The 20,619-nt window shown below is 36.9% G+C and overlaps 2 protein-coding genes across 4 annotated transcripts in view; one reads left to right on the top strand and one right to left on the bottom strand.

Annotated features, from left to right (window-relative positions):
* Positions 1–5,155: 5,155 nt before the first annotated feature.
* On the bottom strand, positions 5,156–14,685 carry SREK1IP1 (SREK1 interacting protein 1). Of its 2 annotated transcripts, XM_026717218.2 has the most exons (5): positions 14,332–14,685; positions 10,924–10,971; positions 7,861–8,001; positions 7,586–7,661; positions 5,156–6,442 (listed from the first exon to the last, which is right to left on the bottom strand). In XM_026717218.2, the coding sequence occupies exons 1-5, from the start codon at positions 14,342–14,344 to the stop codon at positions 6,247–6,249; spliced, it is 474 nt and encodes a 157-aa protein (XP_026573003.1). In that variant the 5' UTR covers positions 14,345–14,685; the 3' UTR covers positions 5,156–6,246. The 2 variants fall into 2 exon arrangements, with proteins under 2 accessions (XP_026573003.1, XP_026573009.1); XM_026717224.2 differs by lacking the exon at positions 10,924–10,971 and having other exon boundaries at positions 14,332–14,429.
* Positions 14,686–15,892: 1,207 nt separating this feature from the next.
* The window catches only part of CWC27 (CWC27 spliceosome associated cyclophilin), a 104,024-nt gene continuing 99,297 nt past the window's right edge, over positions 15,893–20,619 (top strand). For both annotated transcript variants that reach the window (XM_026717199.2, XM_026717192.2), the window contains exons 1-3: positions 15,893–16,449; positions 18,594–18,690; positions 20,350–20,462. In XM_026717199.2, coding sequence (XP_026572984.1) covers positions 16,408–16,449; positions 18,594–18,690; positions 20,350–20,462 — 252 coding nt within the window. In that variant the 5' untranslated portion in view covers positions 15,893–16,407. The remainder of the gene's footprint in view (positions 16,450–18,593; positions 18,691–20,349; positions 20,463–20,619) is intronic.

Below are 20,619 nucleotides of genomic sequence, written 5' to 3'. Positions count from 1 at the left end.
TTCAAATACCAATGTCTAGATGTGTCAAATTGGATTTCTTCAAGGGCCAGATCAGCAATGTAGTTCTCCACAGGCCGGTTGGAGGGGAGGAGATGGGACAGACACCTCTTGCAGCACCCTGCCAGCCAAAATGGCCAAATCCAGGCCAAAAACATCCAGGCCAAAATTTTGGCTGCCAGAGGCACTGCGGCAGAGGTGGTATTCAGCAGGTTCTGACCAGTTCAGAAGAACCAGTAGCGGAAATTTTGAGTAGTTCAGAGAACCAGTAAATATCACCTCTGACTGGCCCCGCCCCCATCTATACTCTGCCTCCCGAGTCCCAACTGATCAGCTGGGTCTTCTTTTGTTGGCCTGCACAGGAGAACGGAGCTGGAAAGCAGGTTAGTGGGGTGGAGATGGAATGGGATTTTGCAGTAACTTTCCCCTGCCATGTCCGCCAAGCCACGCCCACATAACTGATAGTAAAAAAAATTGAATCCCACCACTGAACTGCAGGCAAGTCCTTTGCTATTTATAGGCTGGCCCCACAGGCCAGATTTAAGCACCCCATAGGCCAGATCTGGCCTGTGATCCTTGACATCCCTGGTCTAGATCATCTAACCAGTGAAGCACAGCATCGTTTATATTAAAAGAATCAGACAGTGGACCTGTATATGCCTTCAGCTTACAGCCCATCACAATGTGATCTGTAGTTAGATGTGGGACCCCTCAGTCACACTGAGGGGAGGATACTGTGCTCCATTTATATAGAGTCCTAGCAGACGCCATGTGAGGTGCAAATCCTATTGAAGATTATCTATTGCTGATGTGGTAGTTCAAAGCCTGGCATTTTTTTCTTGGGGTCATTTATGTGTCTTCCTATGTCTGGGTGTTCAGCTACCCAGTTGGCTTTCTTGGGGAATTGATGTTAAAGTTGTTGGGCAGATGTTGTACAAATGTGAGTGGGGATTACCTGGATTTGAGTCTTCCGGCTGATAAATGAGGAAGATCGACATGCACTTGTAGCAGTTAGTCAACTATATCACATTAAAACTATGATACAATAGCAGTTATATTGGTATGCAAAAATAGCATTTAAAAAAAACTGCGTAATTCAATACCACTACAGGTAACCTGTTTCAGTTTGTTTATTTGAATGCAAATTACATTTTTAGTATTGGTTTGACTGGGCATTGCTGTGCTGATGTTTGTTGATTTCATCATGAATGATCTGTTGCTTTGCTATTTACTTCTTTATACAAAGGCACAAAAATTAGAAGCTGTTCTAAAATGGCAACATCTGGTGATCTCTTCCCTTTGAGAAGGTAGGCACTGCATACTCTTGACAGCACAAAGAATTACTAAGAGTCCTTAATTATAATGGTCACATTTCTTAAGTGTTTAGTTGGAATGACAATTAATTATATATCTTGCAGAAGTGTGTGTGACAATTAACTTAAACAAAGGCAGAACATTACATGCTGACTATTTTTATTTTAGCTTGTAAACATGCAAAATGCTGTTTTCCATACTTAACTCAAAATCTCTTGAGCTAGACATTTTAAAGAGATGTTTTAAAAGACTTTCATTATAAAATTCTTGAAATTGTCACTGTTGTTATTATAATTGTTCGTTACAGAGTCAGCCAGATGTTTAGACTGAATTTGGCATTTTTATTCATCTGTTGAGTCCTTCCCAGGACTTTGAGATAGCAGGTGTTGTTTGATGGTGTTAAAGGATGTAAGGTATTGCAGGTAAAGCTGCCATTTGCAACTGACTGATGGTGATTTTGTCAATGCCAATAATGTTCAAGTGGTGTTCCAATTACTTTTGTATTGTACCCAAGGTCTGCCTATTAAGACTATCTTTGCTTTCTTTTGCCATACTCGGTCTACTTCTATTTGAGGTCTTTGCATTTTGTGATTTTCTTCATTTTTTCTCTTCTCTTCTGCTGTCTTTAGTCACATCCACTATCCAGATTTTTTTTTTATCTTGCATATTCACAGTTGTTCAAATCTGCATAAGGTGCCAGTTTCTTTGGATTCTAATGTCCCAGAGAACGTTTGGCTTCATTTTCTATTATTTTGTTTATTTTATGGTTCTATCAGTTCTTGCTTACAAACAGTATTTCTTGCAGATTTTTCAATGTAACATTGTTGCTACATGTCATGCTGTTGCTTGTAGTCAGTCTGTGCAATCTTCTCTCAGCAGCTAATTAGGTAGTCCACTGTTTCTTCAGCTTCTTTGCAGAGGTGGCTTTCTATGCATTTGTTATTAAGGCTTGGTTTTGTGTAGCCAGGATTAGCTCGTCTTTTTCAATTTTCCTTTTCGTAGTAGCTATTGCCAGGCCAGTTTGGTGTCTCCACAATTCAGTTAGCCCCGGTGGTGTTTTAGCTTCAATGCATCTTCTTCAATGTCCTTCAAATTTTCTTCCAATGACCTTTTCTTCTTCAACATTCCACACCCACCTATTTTCTTTAAGTAGTCTTTCAACTTCGCTGCATGGATTATAGGCATGATTCATTGTCATTATTTTTCTGGTCTTCCTATTTAGGATTTTTAGTTCTGCTTAAGTCCATTCCACTATTCCGGTCATGTATTTAATCACCGAAACTGCCCTAAGTGTTAATTGCCTTGATGGTATTTTCTCCACTTCTTTTTTCTTGACTTCAGTGTGTTTGTTGTCAACTTGAAGGACGCCCAAGTATTTGTAATAATCATCCATTTTGACTATTTTCCCCCTGTTGATGGTCAGTGTGACACATTTGTCCAGCCCAAACTCCATAGCAATATCTTGGCTATACATACAGGTATTATTGAGCAACAAATCTATTTCAGATGGTATTTTTTCCATACAATTTCAAATTGTCCATGTAAAGGAGGTGGGATAACCTGATAGATGTTCTATAACCAGCAGATATAACAAGTATCTGAAAGGAAAGTTGCTATAAAGAATCACCAGGTAAGAGCATATGATGCTTTGGATTCAATACCCAAAAGGTGGTACTGAGAGTGCTTCTCCCTTTCATAGCAGATTCTCTAGCTCAGGGATGTCAAACTCACATCGCCACGGCGACATCACATGACTTCTCTGGACTTTTCCCCCCTTCACTAAACTGGGCATGGGCGTGGCCAGCACGTAATGCATATGGCCCGCGGGCTGGAAGTTTGATATCCCTGCTCCAGCTGTAAAGCAGGCACAGATCAGTATCCTTTCTTTGCGGTCCTGGAACACATCAGGTTTTGTTTGTACAAACAGTATAAAACCCGCTGGGTCTCAAGACCTGGTTATTTGCAGGACTGCCCAACTCCCAATAAATCTACCCATCTTATTAGATCTAGTGGAGCATAGTTCAGATCTCATCATTAAAATGCTGCAGTGTTCTGGGACCTCAGAGCCTTCTCCCCAACCCTGTCATGGTTCTCCCCCCAAACCCACACATCCCCAACCCTGTTGCTTGAAAAAGCCCTTCAAACATGGCTTCGTCAAGTCTTTTGAGACAGAGTGAATCACAACCCTGACCCTGGTTTGGGGATTTTATTCCTTGGTTCTTTTAGTCTTTGATAGTAGCATATCCTTCTTTCAGACCTTCTGAAGATATAAGAAAATGCTGTTTAGAAGGGGTACTCTGCTGCTAAGAACAATTATTCTTACTGCCTTGACAATTACCTAGGATTATGTGGATCATTTTTTCTGTCATCATGCTTGCCAGATTTTTGCAAGGTTGCTTCTCTACTATATGCCAAACTGGTTAGCAACAGCTATACACAGTAAAAAAGCAGCACTTGGATTCAATTACTTTCAATCGGTTGCATCCAATTTGATCTGAGAAAATAAAGTCCATGTTTATTGGCTTTAATCCCTCTGAAATAGAGACAAGACTGCTAATAATATGGTTTGGTTTATTTACTTTATGGCTTTTAATTATTAGCTGCTCAGAATCAAGCATTTGATATAGGCAGCCCTATAAACCTAATGGATAATAAATCACTAAGATACTGTCAGGGTTCACCAGTAATATTATGGTTTAGCCTAGTGCGTGAAACGAGACAACTGTAACCGCATGTTGCTTAAGATAGTAAGTTCTTGGGGGCGAGGAACCCACCTCCCACATTATTTTATGCAAGCAGCTCACCTTTTCTTGGGCCAATGATTAGCTGCCAGTCACTCTTGGCTTATACATTTCAGCAATAGATTCCAATAGCAATATCATGGTTGCTATTAATGACAGAATAGAATATTTTAGTTTAGTATCTCAATGCAACATGAACCAAATCTCTCTCATCTTTTTCTGAGCTGATAGCCATTTTTTTCTCGAGTGTATTATACGTGGCGGCAGTGGGAACTTCACTAGTTTAAACACCATTTGACTAATCTGTCAACTCGCTGACCATGTTAATTAATGCCCACACACTATTTGTTCCATGGGTGGAATGGGTTTATATTAAAAATAGTCCAGCCATAGGTAGAATAAAGCAATCCTACTTCCAACTCTGAGCACAAAATTACAGATTTGTGAACAGTTTCATTATGTGTTTGTGTGTGTCAGCAACAAAACAACACTATTTATGTCTGATGATGCAGGGATGTCCAGGAAGGCAAGCATACATTTCTACCATTTAATTTGAATATAGTGAGCAGACAGATCTTTTTTTAAATTCCTGAGCTATTTTTTTAATGAATTCTTACTGTGCCTGTCAATATCTGATACACAATTTGATAGTTTAAGAGGTAGTGTACTGTCTATAGAGGAAACTGAATTCTTAGATGCCTGTCTGCAAACAGAAGAGTTACTGGCCTATGGGGAATTATTTAATATAATGCCATTAAGAATTAATTGCACAATATTACAAACTGCTGCTCAACTAAATAACTATGTACTTCAAAGCACCTTTCTCCCTTTGAATCTAATATGCTGCATCTTTACTTAGCCCCTGTGTATATGCTGCAAAGATAACATTTTTAATATGTTACATCTGCAACTTTTACTCTGAATTGGCACATACTGCAATATCATATAAACAGCCTCAAAATAAATGAGGCAGAACTACTGAAAATATAGAAGGTATTCCCCTCCACTGCACACCATTTTTCCAGTAGAAAAAGGAAGCACTTGGTGCTAAAAGAATGACCTTTAAAAAAAAAATCAGCAAACTAAGCACAATAAAGCAATTATTTAGCTTACAAATTTAATCAGGTTTACTTCTTTGGTCCAACAAAAAAGTATATATTATTTTTTCATCTATACAAACAAATGGCAAGAAACAACATGGAAATAAAAAAGCAGCATTAAAAATAGTTTTCATTTTTAGTTCAAGTGGTCAAAAAGCAGGTTTTTACTAGGAAAAAAACCACCACTTGCTGCTTAAAAAATCTATTCCCACTTTGCTCATTTAGTTCCCAATATTTACATAGAAACTTACATCCTGATCCAGAGATGCTTCTACCATGTGCGCTTATAATATGCTACAACAGTCTTTCAACAACTTCACACTTCTTTCCATTCTATGCTGTACACTATACAATCACTGCTAGTTATAGTTAATGATTCTAGAACTAATTACTCTTAGAATTAGTTCTAGAACCATCAGCTTTAACTAGCAATGACTATGTTTCAAAATTTTCTAAGCATACTTCCTTCTAGTTTTACTAAAAATGCATAAAAGAACATGTATCTTAATAACAGAACACAATGACAAAACATTTCCATGGGACAGAAAAAAAACCCCAGAATTTAAAGAGGGGAAATGACTGGTTCCATGCTCTGCTAGTTTTCTACTGGAACAGACAATGATGCAAGTGGAACTTTTCCAGGTGTTCCCAGTTAAGGGACATAAATGCCTGCCGTGGAATTGGGTAGGGTTTTTTTCTTCTCATTCCTAGGACCTAAAATGGAAGTAAATGGGATCGGAAATCTGCAAAACAGCAGTCTCTTGCAGGTGCCCATTGATTATCAGGAGTGTTTAAAAAAACCATAGGACTGTCGTACAACTAAAATTACTGGATTTTGTTCATGAATAATTTGTAATTCTTGAGAAATTAAAATCTTAGAAGTAACAATTACTTCTAAGATTTTAATCTCAAAAAATTTTCAATCAGGAAGAACAAATAAAGATTGAAACCCACAAAGGAGAATGAAAACCTTAATTCCTCCCTCCTCACAAAAAAAAAGTTTAATACAAAGAGATTTTTAAAATAAATTATTAAGGAGTATATATCTTGCGGCATTATTTGAACTAGGATTGACGTAAATCAAGTCTTGTTTTTCAATCATTGCTAGAAGAATCTGAACTTTCAGAAGATGAAGAATCTTTTCCTCTTTTGTGTTTTTTTCCTCCCTTTTTGTGATGATGTTTTCTTTTCTTAGATTTATTCTTTTTCACTTTCTTCTTTTCTTTTTTATGGGATTTCTGCTTTTTTGATTTAGGTTCATCGTCTTCTGTGATGCTTGAAGAATGAGATCTATAAAATACAGGATTATAAATGTAGTTTATGATGTAATTAAAACAGTAGATGCTAAAAATAAAACTTCTGGTAAACCTAATTACTGCAGCTAAATACACCAAAGGAACTTTTCTTATGTTTTTTTACTTTTATAGTCTTTCTCTATTTGAGAAACTATCCTCTGGTTGGGGATAGTATATTAATAGGGAATCAATTTTCTAAAAGGCATCACCCATATAATAGACAAAAATTCTACAGGCTCAGGCTTATACTAAGATAACTAAGGTTTACAGACATTAGTTATTTAAAAGAGCAAAAATCTTAAGTACAGATGCACTATATAAAAACAGAGGAGAAATGGAGCAGAGAACAATTTAGCCACTTCTACTTGAATTCTGAAACTGCAATCAAGCTAAAGTAGTTTAAAACTGTTTTATTTGTAGTAAATTTAAGAGTTGCATCCAGACTAATATAGATCCCATTCTTTCTAGTGAATCTGGTCTATAACTAATGTCACACATTGTGCTTAAACTATGATTTACAGCTTGATTAAACATGGTCTACTCAATCTACAATGGCTAGTTTCCTGCAACCACATTATGGCTTAATATAATATTGCCCAAGGAAGGATTGTTGGGCTACCCAAAACCATGTTCTTTTTCGGACTATTTCTCGAGCTAAGTAGGTACTATGAGAAACTTTTCAATATCTCAAAATGTTGTTTCCTTTTTTTTTCTTTTAATAGAATAATATATTATCTGGTTTGCCAGAGCATCATCATATGCTTTTAGCAATTTGACTACAGGTAGTCCTTGATCTACGACCACAATTGAGACCCAAATTTCTGTTGCTAAGCAAAGCATTGACTTTTGCCCTATTTTATGACCTTTCTTGCCCCAGCCGTTAAAATAAATCACTGCAGTTGTTAAGTTAGTAACACAGTTAAGTGAATCTGGCTTCCCCATTGATTTGTCAGGCCGCAAAAGGTGATCACATGACCCCTGGACACTGCAACCGTCATAAATGACTCAGTTGCCAAGTGTCTGAATTTTGATCATGTGGATGGTACAACGTTTTTTTTTTCCTTTGTAACTATGAATGGTCATTAAATGGATTGTGATAAGGCAAGGACTAGCTATACTTCTGCCTCAGTGTTGCTACCTTTTTCTTGATTTCTTTAATTTTGATTTCTCCTTGTTCTTCTTTTGGGTCTTTTTCTTTTCTTCATCTGGAATACCTGTAAATTAGAGTAATTAAGATTTTAGTGATTCTTGAACTAGAAACCATCTGGCTTGAAGGACTAATTGCAAAGGTAATTGAAAAAGGTCTTTCTTTCTTCTGGTAGATATCCTGACAGCATCATAGGAAGCCGCTGTTCAGAAATGAAAATTGCCAAAGAAAAACAACAAAGACAAATATGAGACAATCAAACTTACCCTGCTTTTCTGGAACGGCATCAAGTTTTCCCAGCTCCTCCTCCTCACTCTCTTCGCTGCTTGTGCTGCTCACATCTAAAACAATGTCTCTTTTGGGATCTACACGGAGAAAGTTTCGGCACTCAAATGTCAGATGACCCGCTAAGTAAAGTTTGAGAAAGGAAAAGAGATTTTAGGAAAACAACAGAAGTGGCATAATTGACTATGACTGTTCAAAGTTACAATGACACTGAAAAAAGTGGCTTATGACCATTTTTCACATTTTCCCCCCAAAAGCCATCACTCTGCTAGACAAATAATTGCCTCAACACTGTTCAACTATTTACAAAGTCTGCACTATTACTGTTAATCTTCTCATCACTCCTTATCGCCTCACCCTCACACTTATGACTGTATGACTGTAACTTTGTCACTTGTATCCTTACGATTTATATGGACTGTTTCCTAGTATGATTTGATTGCTTATTATACCCTATGACTATCATTAAGTGTTGTACCTTATGATTCTTGACTCTTGACAAATGTATCTTTTCTTTTATGTATACTGACAGCATATGCACCAAGACAAATTCCTTGTGTGTCCAACCACACTTAGCCAATAAAGAATTCTATTCTATTCTATTCTGACCATTTCAGCATCCCCATGGTCATGTGATTTACATTTGAATGCTTGACAATTGACTCACATTTATGACAGTTGCAGTGTGCAGGGATTCACCGTTTTGTGACCTTCTGACAAGCAAAGTCAATGGGGAAACAGGATTCATTTAACAACTGTGTTATTAATTTAATAACTGCAGCAATTCACTTAACAAATGTGGCAAGAAAAGTAATAAAATGGAGCACTTAAGCTTACTTATCAATTTTCTCACTTAGAAACATAAATTTTGGGCTCAATTGTGGTGGTAAGTTGAGGACTACCTGTACTTATCCACAAAGTCTTTGAAAGTATTTGTATTAAGATGAACTGGCGCAGCCTGTCCTACTATCTTTAGTATATGTATGTCTGTGTACATATTAAACACACACACACACACACACACACAGTGATATTGGTATGTGATTGCTGTAATGGAACTTCCTTCAAAGTTAAAAGCTTAAATAAAACAACCTTAGATATAACAATTTTTCAGGGCTCCAGCACTAGTCCTGCCAATTAGGACAAGTGTAAAAACCGAAAATAAAGTTTCCTTCTACTCAAGCTTATTTCCTGGTATCTATATAGATACATCCATGTAGCTTTTCTTAGCAACAATACTCAATACTGAAAATATTTTCATTTCCGTTTTTTACAGCAGATATGGCAGTTTCTTCAAGGTTAACAACATGAATGCTATTGTTGTACTTTATGTCAACAATAAAGTACTATGTGCAGTGGAACACATAACACTTTAGCTGTAATACAAAATAATAAACATAATGACAAGAAAATGTAACCTTGTTGTAACATCTCTTCTCAGAAAATTCACTTAATTTGATTTTGATAAAAAAATATGGGCACTGCTAATTTAAATGAGTATTAGTGCAGAAAATTCTTCTAATATGTATTATAAAGTGGGCAACTATAATAATTTGTATGAAAAAAAATATGAAATAAGAAAGTGAAAACAAAATTGTTGTATATGAAAATATAAGCCAATTCAAAAAGATTAACAGAAAAGGTTTTCCTGTAGTTTTTTTCAGTTATAAGCAGAGTCAAACAATTAAAAAAAATAATCCATAAACACATTCCTGTTTTCCTTTTAATATTCCTCATATCAATAATTCACATACCATTAATCACTGGAGACACTAATAGAGTGCAAACTAGCTCAAATGCTGTTCAGAAACACTTGCAGAGGTATAGAAATAATGCTAAACATTTACCGATACATGTAATGTCACAAATGTATTATTCCCACGCAAAAATCTATCCTTACACCAAGTAATGTCAATCATATCTTAAGCAAAATTGCTTTAGCTCCATTTCAGCATCATTCAAATTAAAATTTAGATAAAAAACTAATAAAAAATTAAATATACATGATTATTAGAGATCAGCCATGATAACCCTGTCATAACCTAAGATCCATTCCCCAAGTAAATTATGGTGAAACTTCCTTCTGCTTAAAATTAGCTTGACTTGTTCAATATAGGTCTTCAGGAGATTCTTTAAAACATATTTTTTTAGCTCTGGAATTAACAACTACAAGATCTCCAAAAGTTCTTTCATACATCTATTGGTGGCGTTTATCAGCAAAAACTATAATTTGCATAATGTTTCTTTCAGTTATATATGTTCCAAGTAAATAAATACTTGTAGTAAATAATAAAGCCATATATATATATATAAAATTGTGTTGTTGGCAAGGATATTATGTATTGTTCCTTGTAATAATTAGGTTGACAAGCTTGTTCAACCTATTATGTTCTACCCTAGCAGATTCTCCAGTTCTTTAAACAGAATGTTTTTGTTTTAAACAAGTCTTTCAAGATTAGCAAACTATTATGAGGACTACAATTCCCATCACTCTCTTTCCACTGTTTATGCAGACTAAGCCTGATTTAGCAAAGAACACATTACCTCCACCACACTACAATCAAGTGAAAAAGAAAGTACACCCTCTTTGAATTCTATTATTTCACATATCAGGACATAATAAAAAAATCTGACCCTTAACAATTCTTAAAAGTAGGTAAATACTTTTTGTAAGATGAACAACAATGTGAAACATATTATATACCATGTCATCATTTTACAAAAAGCAAGCCAAAATTACTATGTCTTGATAAGTAAAACCATAGAACCACTCAATATAAAGATGGAAAAAATAATTCATTTTTTGACTGATTTTTAATGTGGAGCTTGACCAATAAGGAATTGAAATTCACTTTTCCCTTCTTTCCTTTTGTATGTTGAATTTAAATATTTCCTTATCAGTCAGGCACACTACAAAAAACATCAGCCAAAAAATGTTCACTGACTCCCGTACAACTGTTGATGCTAATACAAGTGATAGATTGCAAGACTCATTCCAAACTGTTCATTTTCAGAACTGTATCTTCATCTTTGTAGATACTTACGATAACCACATTTCTTGCACCCTGCCCTGATATTATCTTTATTTCCACCTAAAAAGCCAAGCAGATTTCTTATTAGTTTGTGGACATTCTAGAAATATTCAATGTACAGGAAACTTCTTGATGTAACAGTCCCAATAATTATTTTGTACATTTTACCTTCCCATGCAGTGCATAATAAAAATAGCAACCACCTATAATTACAACAGTTAGTGCCAAATTGTAGCTTGTTACACTGATCTCATAAATTAAATCTCGGAGCCAGGTTGTTCCTTAAATAAAATGTTGACACTGGGCTTGCAGCATTTTTATGTAATTAAGTTCTACAACAGAGGACCACTTTTTCTACATTAGACTGGCAGAATTAAACTGCCTTTTCTATTTGTAGCTCACATTAAATTATACAGTGACTTAGTGCTACTTCTAGGCAAATATGGGATAAGGCACAATTCAATGAAAAACTCCAAGCAATGTATAAATTACTGTTTCCTAGCAATGTATAAAACATATGGAGCTGATGAGCTCCAGTTGACATAAAACAGGAACAACCACAATTGTAAAGAATTTGGCCAACAATTAACATGTGAATTAAAACAGGAGAATAAGATATCCTATCTTCCTGAAACTATTATTTGTAAAATTGAAAACATTTAGAATATGTCAAGTTATTTTTAAAAATCAGTACTGATGTACACAGAAAGTACATTTAGGCACTCACTCAAATATAATAAAAAACAAGTAATCAATGATTGCATAAACTGAGCACTATACTCACAATTTTTAAAAAAACATAGCTACATGAATCTATTTCTCTATAAATTATGAGACAGATGTGAATGAAAGAATTGTGCTGATACTTCTAAGTTTAAAAACAGTTGACTATCTCCAAAGACCATCTTGAGAGCTGACAGAATTTTCTGAAGTTACATGGGTATGGAAATAAGACTTGCTTTATATATAAAAAGTGTAAATAGCTTTTCCCAGTGCAAATACTATGTCCAGTATTTTCTATAGCTAGCTAGATCATTTTTATTTATTTATATTCTACCTTTATTATTTTTAGAAAACAACTGAAAGCAAACTTCTTCCTCCCATTTTCCCCCACAATCACCACCCTGTGAGGTGAGTTGGATTGCTTTCATGCCTAATGCAGGATGAGATCTCAGTCTCCAGATCAGCCTAGCCTGGTGCCTTAATAACTAGACCAGATTGGTTATATTGCTAAAATGTGTCTATTAGCATTTAGATATCTGAGGTTTAAAAACTTCTGGAAGGGCTATAATAAACCTAGCACATTCTTGTACTTCTTGTTCAGCATCAGATAGGAACTAGAGGAACTGTTTTTCAATGAGTAAGACCTTCCTACTTTGAAAACTATTGACCAGGTACATTTAACTTGCTGCACCTGCCTGTTTTCATTAACTAATCTTTTTCTAACTCCTTCTGTCTTGTTTTCTTTTTAAAAATTTACTTTTATTGAAGCTCTGTTATTCATAAGACTACATCCGAGGAGAACAACATAACTGTTAAATTAAATTGCACCTGTATTGCCCCAATGAAAGAACAGAAAGAAACCAGCATCCATAGCTGCCTCTAAAGTGTCCTTCAAATTAAGCTTCCAAGCATATAGTTTTCAGGCAAGCATTTCAGAAGTGGGTTGTTAATGCTTTCTTACAAATATTCTTTTGAATTTGCCTGTAGTTGGCGATTTTCTAATGGCTCTCATCAGAGTACTGATCAGGTCTGACCCTTTATTTCCGAGCCATTTAGAATACTGTTGTCATGTTAACGGAAGTCAACCCTACAGGTAGTCCTTGGCTTCCAACCATTCATTTAGTGATAATTCAGTTATGGCACTGAAAAAAGTGACTTATGACTAGTTTTCACACTTAAACCATTGTAGCATCTCTATGGTCACATGATCAAAATTTGGATGCTTGGCAACTGGCATGTTTTTATGCCAGTTGCACTGTCCCAGGGTCATGTGATCACTATTTGTAAGTATTCCAGCTGGCTTCCAACAAGCAAAGTCAATGGAGCAACTTGGATTTGCTTAACAACTGCATGATTCACTTAATAACTGCAGTGATTTAATAACTGGCAAAAAGGTCATAAAACCGGGCACAACTCACCTAACTGTCTTGGCTAGCAAGAGAAATGTTGGGGTCAATTGTTGTAAGTTGAAGACTTACTGTACTGTTATATACCTTGAATTTATCCTGGTGCTCTGTACTCTGGAAAGAATAACTGAACAGCCCAATTCCTGCTTCTCTCCACTTCAAATTATCATGTTTACAAAATACCATAGTGTGTAAATTTATATGGGGTATCAAACAGGAAGTATATTAAAGAATGCCCTAAAGTTACATAAGTCTGTGTATTGGGGGGGGAGGGGGGTGTTTCTTCTGCCAAATATTAACATTTAATCATCTGGATAAGTAATAGAATATAAAACTGAAAGTTCAAACTTGTGATCGTGAAGTTTATAATACTAGGACTAACCATTTTATTTTTAAAATAATGGGTTAAAAACCTTTGTTAAAATCTTAATTAAAACCTTCCATATTAAGTTAGTGAAAATGTAAATATAAACAGTTCAACAGACATTCAGCGTTTTCATTAAGTCAAAATGTAGTTTGATTGTCTGCGGTTTATGATTTGTGTAATTCCAGTTAGTATGGTTTCTAAACTGTTTGATAGTTTACTAGGTATATGATGATGATCCTTTATCCCCAGCTTGGCTAATCTCCCCAAATGCAAAAAGCAGGATAGGACTAGTCTGTTGACCCCTCTATATAGGCTTATATATAGGCCAGGGTTTCTTACACTTCTTGCTCTCAGGCCTGCTTCTCACTTTTACGGAGCACTCCACAAAAGCTTTGATGTGCATGGGTTATATTGATCAACATCTACAGTGTTAAAAGTTAAAATTGGCACATTTGCAAATTTCCAAATCACGTAAAAATCACATTAAACATGTTAGATATTAACACCAATAAACTGTTTTTTTCATGGGAAACAACCCCTATACACCTTTAACAAACAAAACGTAATAATGAAGAGTAACTGTTTTAAATGTTTGCAGACTATCTTCAACATCTGGCAAATAACGCTGATGCCGCGGACCCCCAGAGAGGGCCTTTGGGGGGACACCCAGGCCTCCTCGGACCCCCCTTTTCAGGAACCCTGGCCGCGATTTAATGAAGCCCAGGCTTAACGTAGGGATAGAAGTAACGGCAGCTTAGCCGGCCATCGAGCGGCAGTCGAATTCATTCACTACGACTGTTTTTCAGCCGCGACTTCCTCGCTTGGACTCGTCTCCCAGGCTCCTCCGGCAAAAGCCGTCGCCCTGAGTCGCATTTGAACCCTGCGTAATCTTCCCCCGTATGCATCCCTTTTTCGACCGCTCACCTGGCAACGCCATGCGCCCCCGCACAACCCTCCCCACCTCTAAGCCTCAACTAACTCCGGTCAGACGAGCTCGCGGGAGCAACGTTCCTCTCTGAGGAACTTTGACCCGAAACGTTGAAGGGCTGAACCATTAAGCAGCGAAGTGTGTGGGGGGGGGGGAGGAAAGAACTAAGAGGCGGGAAGCAGCAAAAGCCTTCCTTCCTGACTTGCTGGGAGAGAGAAGGAGAGCACCGTCATTCGGCTCTGTCTCTTTGTTGATTCCTGTCTGAAGGCTGTTCAAGTCAAGTCCGAAGGTTGTTCAGTCCTACGGTAGAGACCACTTTTTCTACCACCCCTGCCAATACCAGAGTTTTCTTCTCCTGAGCCCTTCCCACTAAAAGGCTGTCCTCTTGATTGATAGCGCCTTGGTCCAATGGGTATAAACTAAAGTTAGTTTTCTAAGAAAGCAGTCTAGTAGTTAACTCGGTATCTACTGTGCTTTCCACCCACCCTCATTTAGGTTGGAACCTCGTTTTTGTAATGCTTATTTTCTGCCTAGTTTTACTCTGAAAGTTTATGATGCAAGTCTTGGCGTCTGTCTTGTTTGCAGGGTGATAGGACTGAAGTCTCAGGTCTTTGACGGGTCCTTTGGTGCTTTCTGAGCGTGCTTGTTTTCTTGCAGAGGTTTCATTATCCAAACTAGCTAAAGTCACCAGTGCTAAGTCACCAGCACTGATGATGTTACCTAGTTTGGGTAATGAAACGTCTGCAAGAAAACACGCATACTCAGCACCCAGGACCGTTCATTTCAATCCTGATTTACAAATATTCTCCTTTATTGGCACCTCAGATCTTGCTAAAGCCAACTGAACTATAAGCAGCCGCTTTTGCCCTCCGTTTATTCTGCTTTTGGACCACGAAAATACCAGGTTGAAAAGGAGCGGTGAACTACCAAGACCCTTGATCATACACTATCCGAAGAAGGGTCGACCAAGACCAATAGACCCTCCCTTGGCGACCCTTGGGGAGGGGGAAGAGAAAAATACTTAGAGTTTGATGCATCTGAGCGTCACATAGGCTCCACTCGACTCCCAACGCTACGGGTGTGCAGTTGTGGGTACATCCTAGCAGCTAGCTGATTCTCTTGGCGTTTGTCTTTTGTGGGTGATGTTGATATTAAGTTCTAAGCAATTCTTAAGCACGTAATGCGAGAAAAGTCAGAAACTATTTAAATTGATCTAGAATAGAGAAGACTGAAGGTAGCCGGATAAACAGTTGTAGGGATTTTCCAAGCCCGTATTCGAGAAGCCCTTATCCCAAAAAGGGCTTTCAAAAGGCAACTGGACTGGTTTTTTCTTCTTAAAGATGTTTCGCTTCTCATACAAGAAGCGTCTTCAGTTCGGAACTTATTGAATAAGACCCGAAACGTCTTAAAGATGAAAAACCAGTCCAGTTGCCTTTTGAAAAAAAGCATCTTTGGGACAACCATGATCTGGATGACAGAATTTCCATAGACACCGAGGTGACTTAAAAACTGAATCCTCCGGCGGTCTTTGAAGATTTTCCCCATATTGTTCCTCCGTAGACCTTGCTCCTTTCCTTCAGTTCGGGGGATACGGCGTGGGACATGCTGATCAATTCAGAAGAAAGGATCACCTCCGCCTTTCGCGCTGGAAGAGCCAACCGTTCTCAAGAGGATCAAAATAATTAGAGCAGTGTTTCTAGTCGGAAGATTATAGACCCGGCACAACGGATCATACTACTGGCTAAGATCTGAAGAGGGGGACCCTCCTAATACGGCGAAAAATTTGGTCATACCAGGTCCTACTCAGCGGCTGTTAGCTCGTCGATGTTCCCCGAAATCCTGGGGAGATTTCTCTCTCTTCTTGAAGAGAACATCAGAAAGCAGACTTCTCTGGTGGCGCTATCTTCTGTCTCCCCTCCCCCGGCTAGAAATGAGGTCTTCCATGACCCAACATGGCGGGGAAATGATTCCCGCTGGAGTCCCAAATAGTCACTGACGAGCTTTCACGTCCGCCGGGTGGACGTTAAGGGTGAGATATTCTCTCAGGGCAGCGTTGTGTGGAAGTTTTCACCATGAGCAATATTTACATCCAAGAACCGCCAACCAACGGCAAGGTGAGAGTCCTTCCGCTCATCTAAGGAAGAGCTTTGGTATACCCAGGGCTTAATAACTGCTTCAGGTTGAGTTTCTGAAGTGCTTCACATTGTAGCGAATGTAAGAACTTAATCTGAGACGTGACTTAATTTGAAATTAATTGTATGGAATGCCTGCTCGTTGCCCGAGTATACCTCGGATGGAACAGTGGCTTCAATCCAATATTGTGATACTAGACAGGTTGAATTCAGTGGGGTTCACTACAGAATATAATGTAAAGAATTTAGATTGAAACATCTCCAAGTAGACACTGTTAGGGTAATAGCTGTGATAGGACTTAATGCATATTAAAATGAGAGTCAAGGGGAATTCTGTTTACTCCAGTGTCAGAAACCATTTTATTTCCAACAAAAGCCTGCAAAGATTAAATTATGTAATTTTATGTGACTAAATAATTAAATCTTCAAAGCATTTGAGAGAAATGGAAGTTTGAAAAAGCCACACACATCCATCATACTATTCCTTTTTTTAATTAAAAGAATGGAAAAAGAGTAATGAGAAATAGTAAGCATCAGATGAGCTCATTGACTTCTGTTACTCATCAGTGCTTTGGTCAATTTGGGCTTTTACATACTGCTTTTTACTATGATAGAGGTGAATTAAAATTATCAATCTTAGTGTTTGTTATCTGTGCCACTTGCAATATTTTCTACACATGATAAGGATAGCAAGAATCACTTTGGACTAATAGAGAAGTGCTACCAAAGTTCAGGTGTACCTCAGGTTGCTGTATAGAATTTTAGGGTTCACTGCTAACATTTAAGTACAGATAACATTAGCACTTTAGCATGGCATCTATGCCTCCTTTTGAAATTTAGGAAACCATGCCTTTCTTTTGAGACAAAGATATTTCCTTTGATGTGCAAAACTAGCTTTTTCAGAGAAAGAATGTGACTAATCGAACAAGCAGGCTGTATTCTGATTAGGCTGTATTGATTAGTATTAGGAAACAATCCCACAAATACAGTGTATTTTATATGACAAAAATCTCATGTCGAACAAAAATAAAGCTTTTATTGCACATCAATGCTTTCTTTGTTTGATTTGTTACTTTCTGATACACCTATTATATATCAAATATATGTTATACCTGTATCCTATATAAAGACTTGACCCATCTCTTCGGTCAATGCACACTTTTTTGCTTTGCTTGTAGAACATGTGGTTCATGTTGCTAGGGAGCAAAAAATGGCTGCTGATTTGCTTCTGGGTCAAATTTAAGGCCATGTAATATCAATAGGAGATGTCATTGCTTATTTTTGTGATTGATTGTTTTTATTCTGAATAAGCTGAAACTTTTTCATGCAACTGAAAAATGTTTTATGTCTTTGCTAAGAATGCACCAAAATGGTCTAGTCCAGGGTTTGTACGAGTTTGCAGCAGAAATTCAAGTCCAGAAAACACACAGATGACTTATTCAGCAGGGTTATTAACTTCTTTATAAATATAATAATATGAGTAACGTTTATAATACCGTTTGTAGATTCTTTCAATGTAACATAAGCAAAAACACAAGCAGCAGCAGCTTAGAGCAGATATCAGTTTCCGTTTCAATTCTCAGCAAAGCACACAGAGCCAAACCTTGCCCAGGCTGTCAGCTCCCATTGGCTGGTCTCTTGCCATGCTTATTCATTGGCTGACTTTTTTTTACTAAACTCTATTGCAGTTCATGAATATACTCTGATGCTCCTCCTTTCATAACTGGAATAGACATAAATTAAATTACCTTTAATATTCTTCAGATACTTGCATTTGAAGACCCACATTCAAAGTTCCCTCCAAATACCTGAGAATTCCTTTTTATACCTATCCAATGCAATTGGGTTGATTCAGCAGTGAAGCGACTTAGAATGCTTACCGCACAAGCTATTCTTACCATATTTGTGTACAAATATACTGTACACAAGAGTATCTGCCTTAGTAGCTCCTGCCTTATTGCTTCTATACCATTTTCTATTAATTTTGCTGTTGATTGTGTTATATCACATTCTAGAGGACATGTAGTAAATGTATGCTTCAAAAGAGTAATTATGTACTGAGATTGATTAAAAAAACATTGAGACCTATAATGATAACATAATCATACATTAAATCTATTCTGTAGGTATTATTGAAAACAACAGCTGGAGATATTGATATTGAATTATGGTCAAAAGAAGCTCCCAAAGCATGTCGGAATTTTATTCAGCTTTGTATGGAAGGTAATGACCAAGAAAAATACAGTAGTTCCTAATATATTATTATTATTATTATTATTATTATTATTATTATTATTATTATTATTATTATATAAAATACAGCTCCTATACAGTGAAAAGTACTCAATAAGTCTGCTTAATTCTCATACTACTTTTCCAAAAAGTTTTAAATAGAAATACAAGCTTTATTTGAAAGAAACAACAAATATCTGCAGTACTCCGACTTAAGGAAGTAGTCTTAGCCCTTTTGATGACCAGACTTGGAATAGCTTCTTGCATACTTGAGAGGAGCAGCAGCAGCAGTTTTGCTCTGTGTGTCCTCCTTTCCTCAAAACTGTGTGGCAAGTGAGATAATCTCATCTTTCTTTCAAACTCTCTGTTCTTTACCAGAGGACTTAGTAGAGAGATGCTTTTGATTCACTCTTCCTTTCTCTGCAAAAATTCCATGCAAGTGATTGAAGATCTATTTCTTAGATGCTTTGAGAAGGTCATAGGACATGGAAAAAAATGATGGATTTGCTCTGATTTTCCCCAAGATTAAGAAAGCCACAGAAATTGTTCTTTGTCATCCAAACTTCCTCACAATTAAGCTAAGTCTTTTCCAAGTCAGTGAGGTTGCCAGAGGCATGGGGAAGAGAAGAAAATTACATTTTTCTTTAATTTCAGAAGTGAAAATTGAAAGTGAAAAAAAGAAAAGAAATTTCTTATTTGTGCTACAAAACAAATCCCAGAGCTGTACAAATAAGAGGTGATAAAATTGTACTGCAGAGTTAAAGCTGTCTATATAAAACTAAGCAAAGACTAATTGGTAAATCTAGTATTTACCAATTTACCAAATCTTAAGTATTTTCATGCCTTCATTAAAAAAAATTATAATTGATTATATAATTTAGAAAACTGCATAGTTTACAAAGAGTTCTTTTAACTTTTCCAATACATAGAATTTATAGAATAACAGAGTTGGAAGCGACTTGGAGGTCATCTTTTCTTTTATGTATACTGAGAGTATTTGCACCAAGACAAATTCCTTGTGTGTCCAATCACACTTGGCCAATAAAGAATTCTATTCTGTTCTATTCTATTCTAGTCCAACCTCCTGCTTAGGCAGGATATCCTACACCACTTCAGACAAATGGTTATCCCATCTTAAAAACTTCCAGTGTTGTAGCATTTACAATTTCTGGAGGCAAGTTGTTCCAATGATTAATTGTTCTAACTGTCAGGAAATTTCTCCTTAGTTCTAAGTTTCCTCTCTCCGTCATTAGTTTCTACCCATTGCTTCTTGTCCTATCCTCAGGTGCTTTGGAGAATAGCTTGACTCCCTCTTCTTTGTGGCAGCCCCTGACATATTGGAGCACACTGCTATCATGTCTCCCCAGTCCTTCTTTTCATCAGACATACTCAGTTCCAGCAATTGTTCTTTATATGTTTTAGCCTCTAGTCCTCTAATCATCTTTGTTGCTCTTCTCTGCACTCTTTCTAGAGTCTCAACATCTTTTTTACATCGTGGTGACCAAACCTGGATACAGTATTCCAAGTGTATTAATTAATTTGATGTTGACATTTCCTCTGAAATAAATACACACAAATAAAAAGTAAGCCTCCCACCAGTGAAAATGTTGCAATTCCTATAAAGTGGCTTAACACTTATTTTATTTTCAGGCTATTATGACAACACCATATTTCATAGGGTTGTACCTGAATTTATAATACAAGGTGGTGATCCAACTGGTACTGGCTTAGGAGGAGAATCTATCTACGGAGCCCCTTTCAAGGTAACCTTCTGCTTTAGTTAGTTGTTTTTTATCTGTTCTTTTTGTTACTATACAAGCACATCTCTTTTTCAATTAGTCCCCTTTTCTCCCCACCCCCTTTGATTTCAATGGTAGAAATTTGGACACTGTAGATACGGACATATTCTTCTGAAAAAGA

Source organism: Pseudonaja textilis, chromosome 2 (genome assembly GCF_049901715.1).
Source record: "Pseudonaja textilis isolate UNSWEBS1 chromosome 2, rPseTex1.2, whole genome shotgun sequence".
Lineage (NCBI taxonomy): Eukaryota > Metazoa > Chordata > Lepidosauria > Squamata > Elapidae > Pseudonaja > Pseudonaja textilis.
This window is presented reverse-complemented; position numbering and strand designations above follow the sequence as displayed.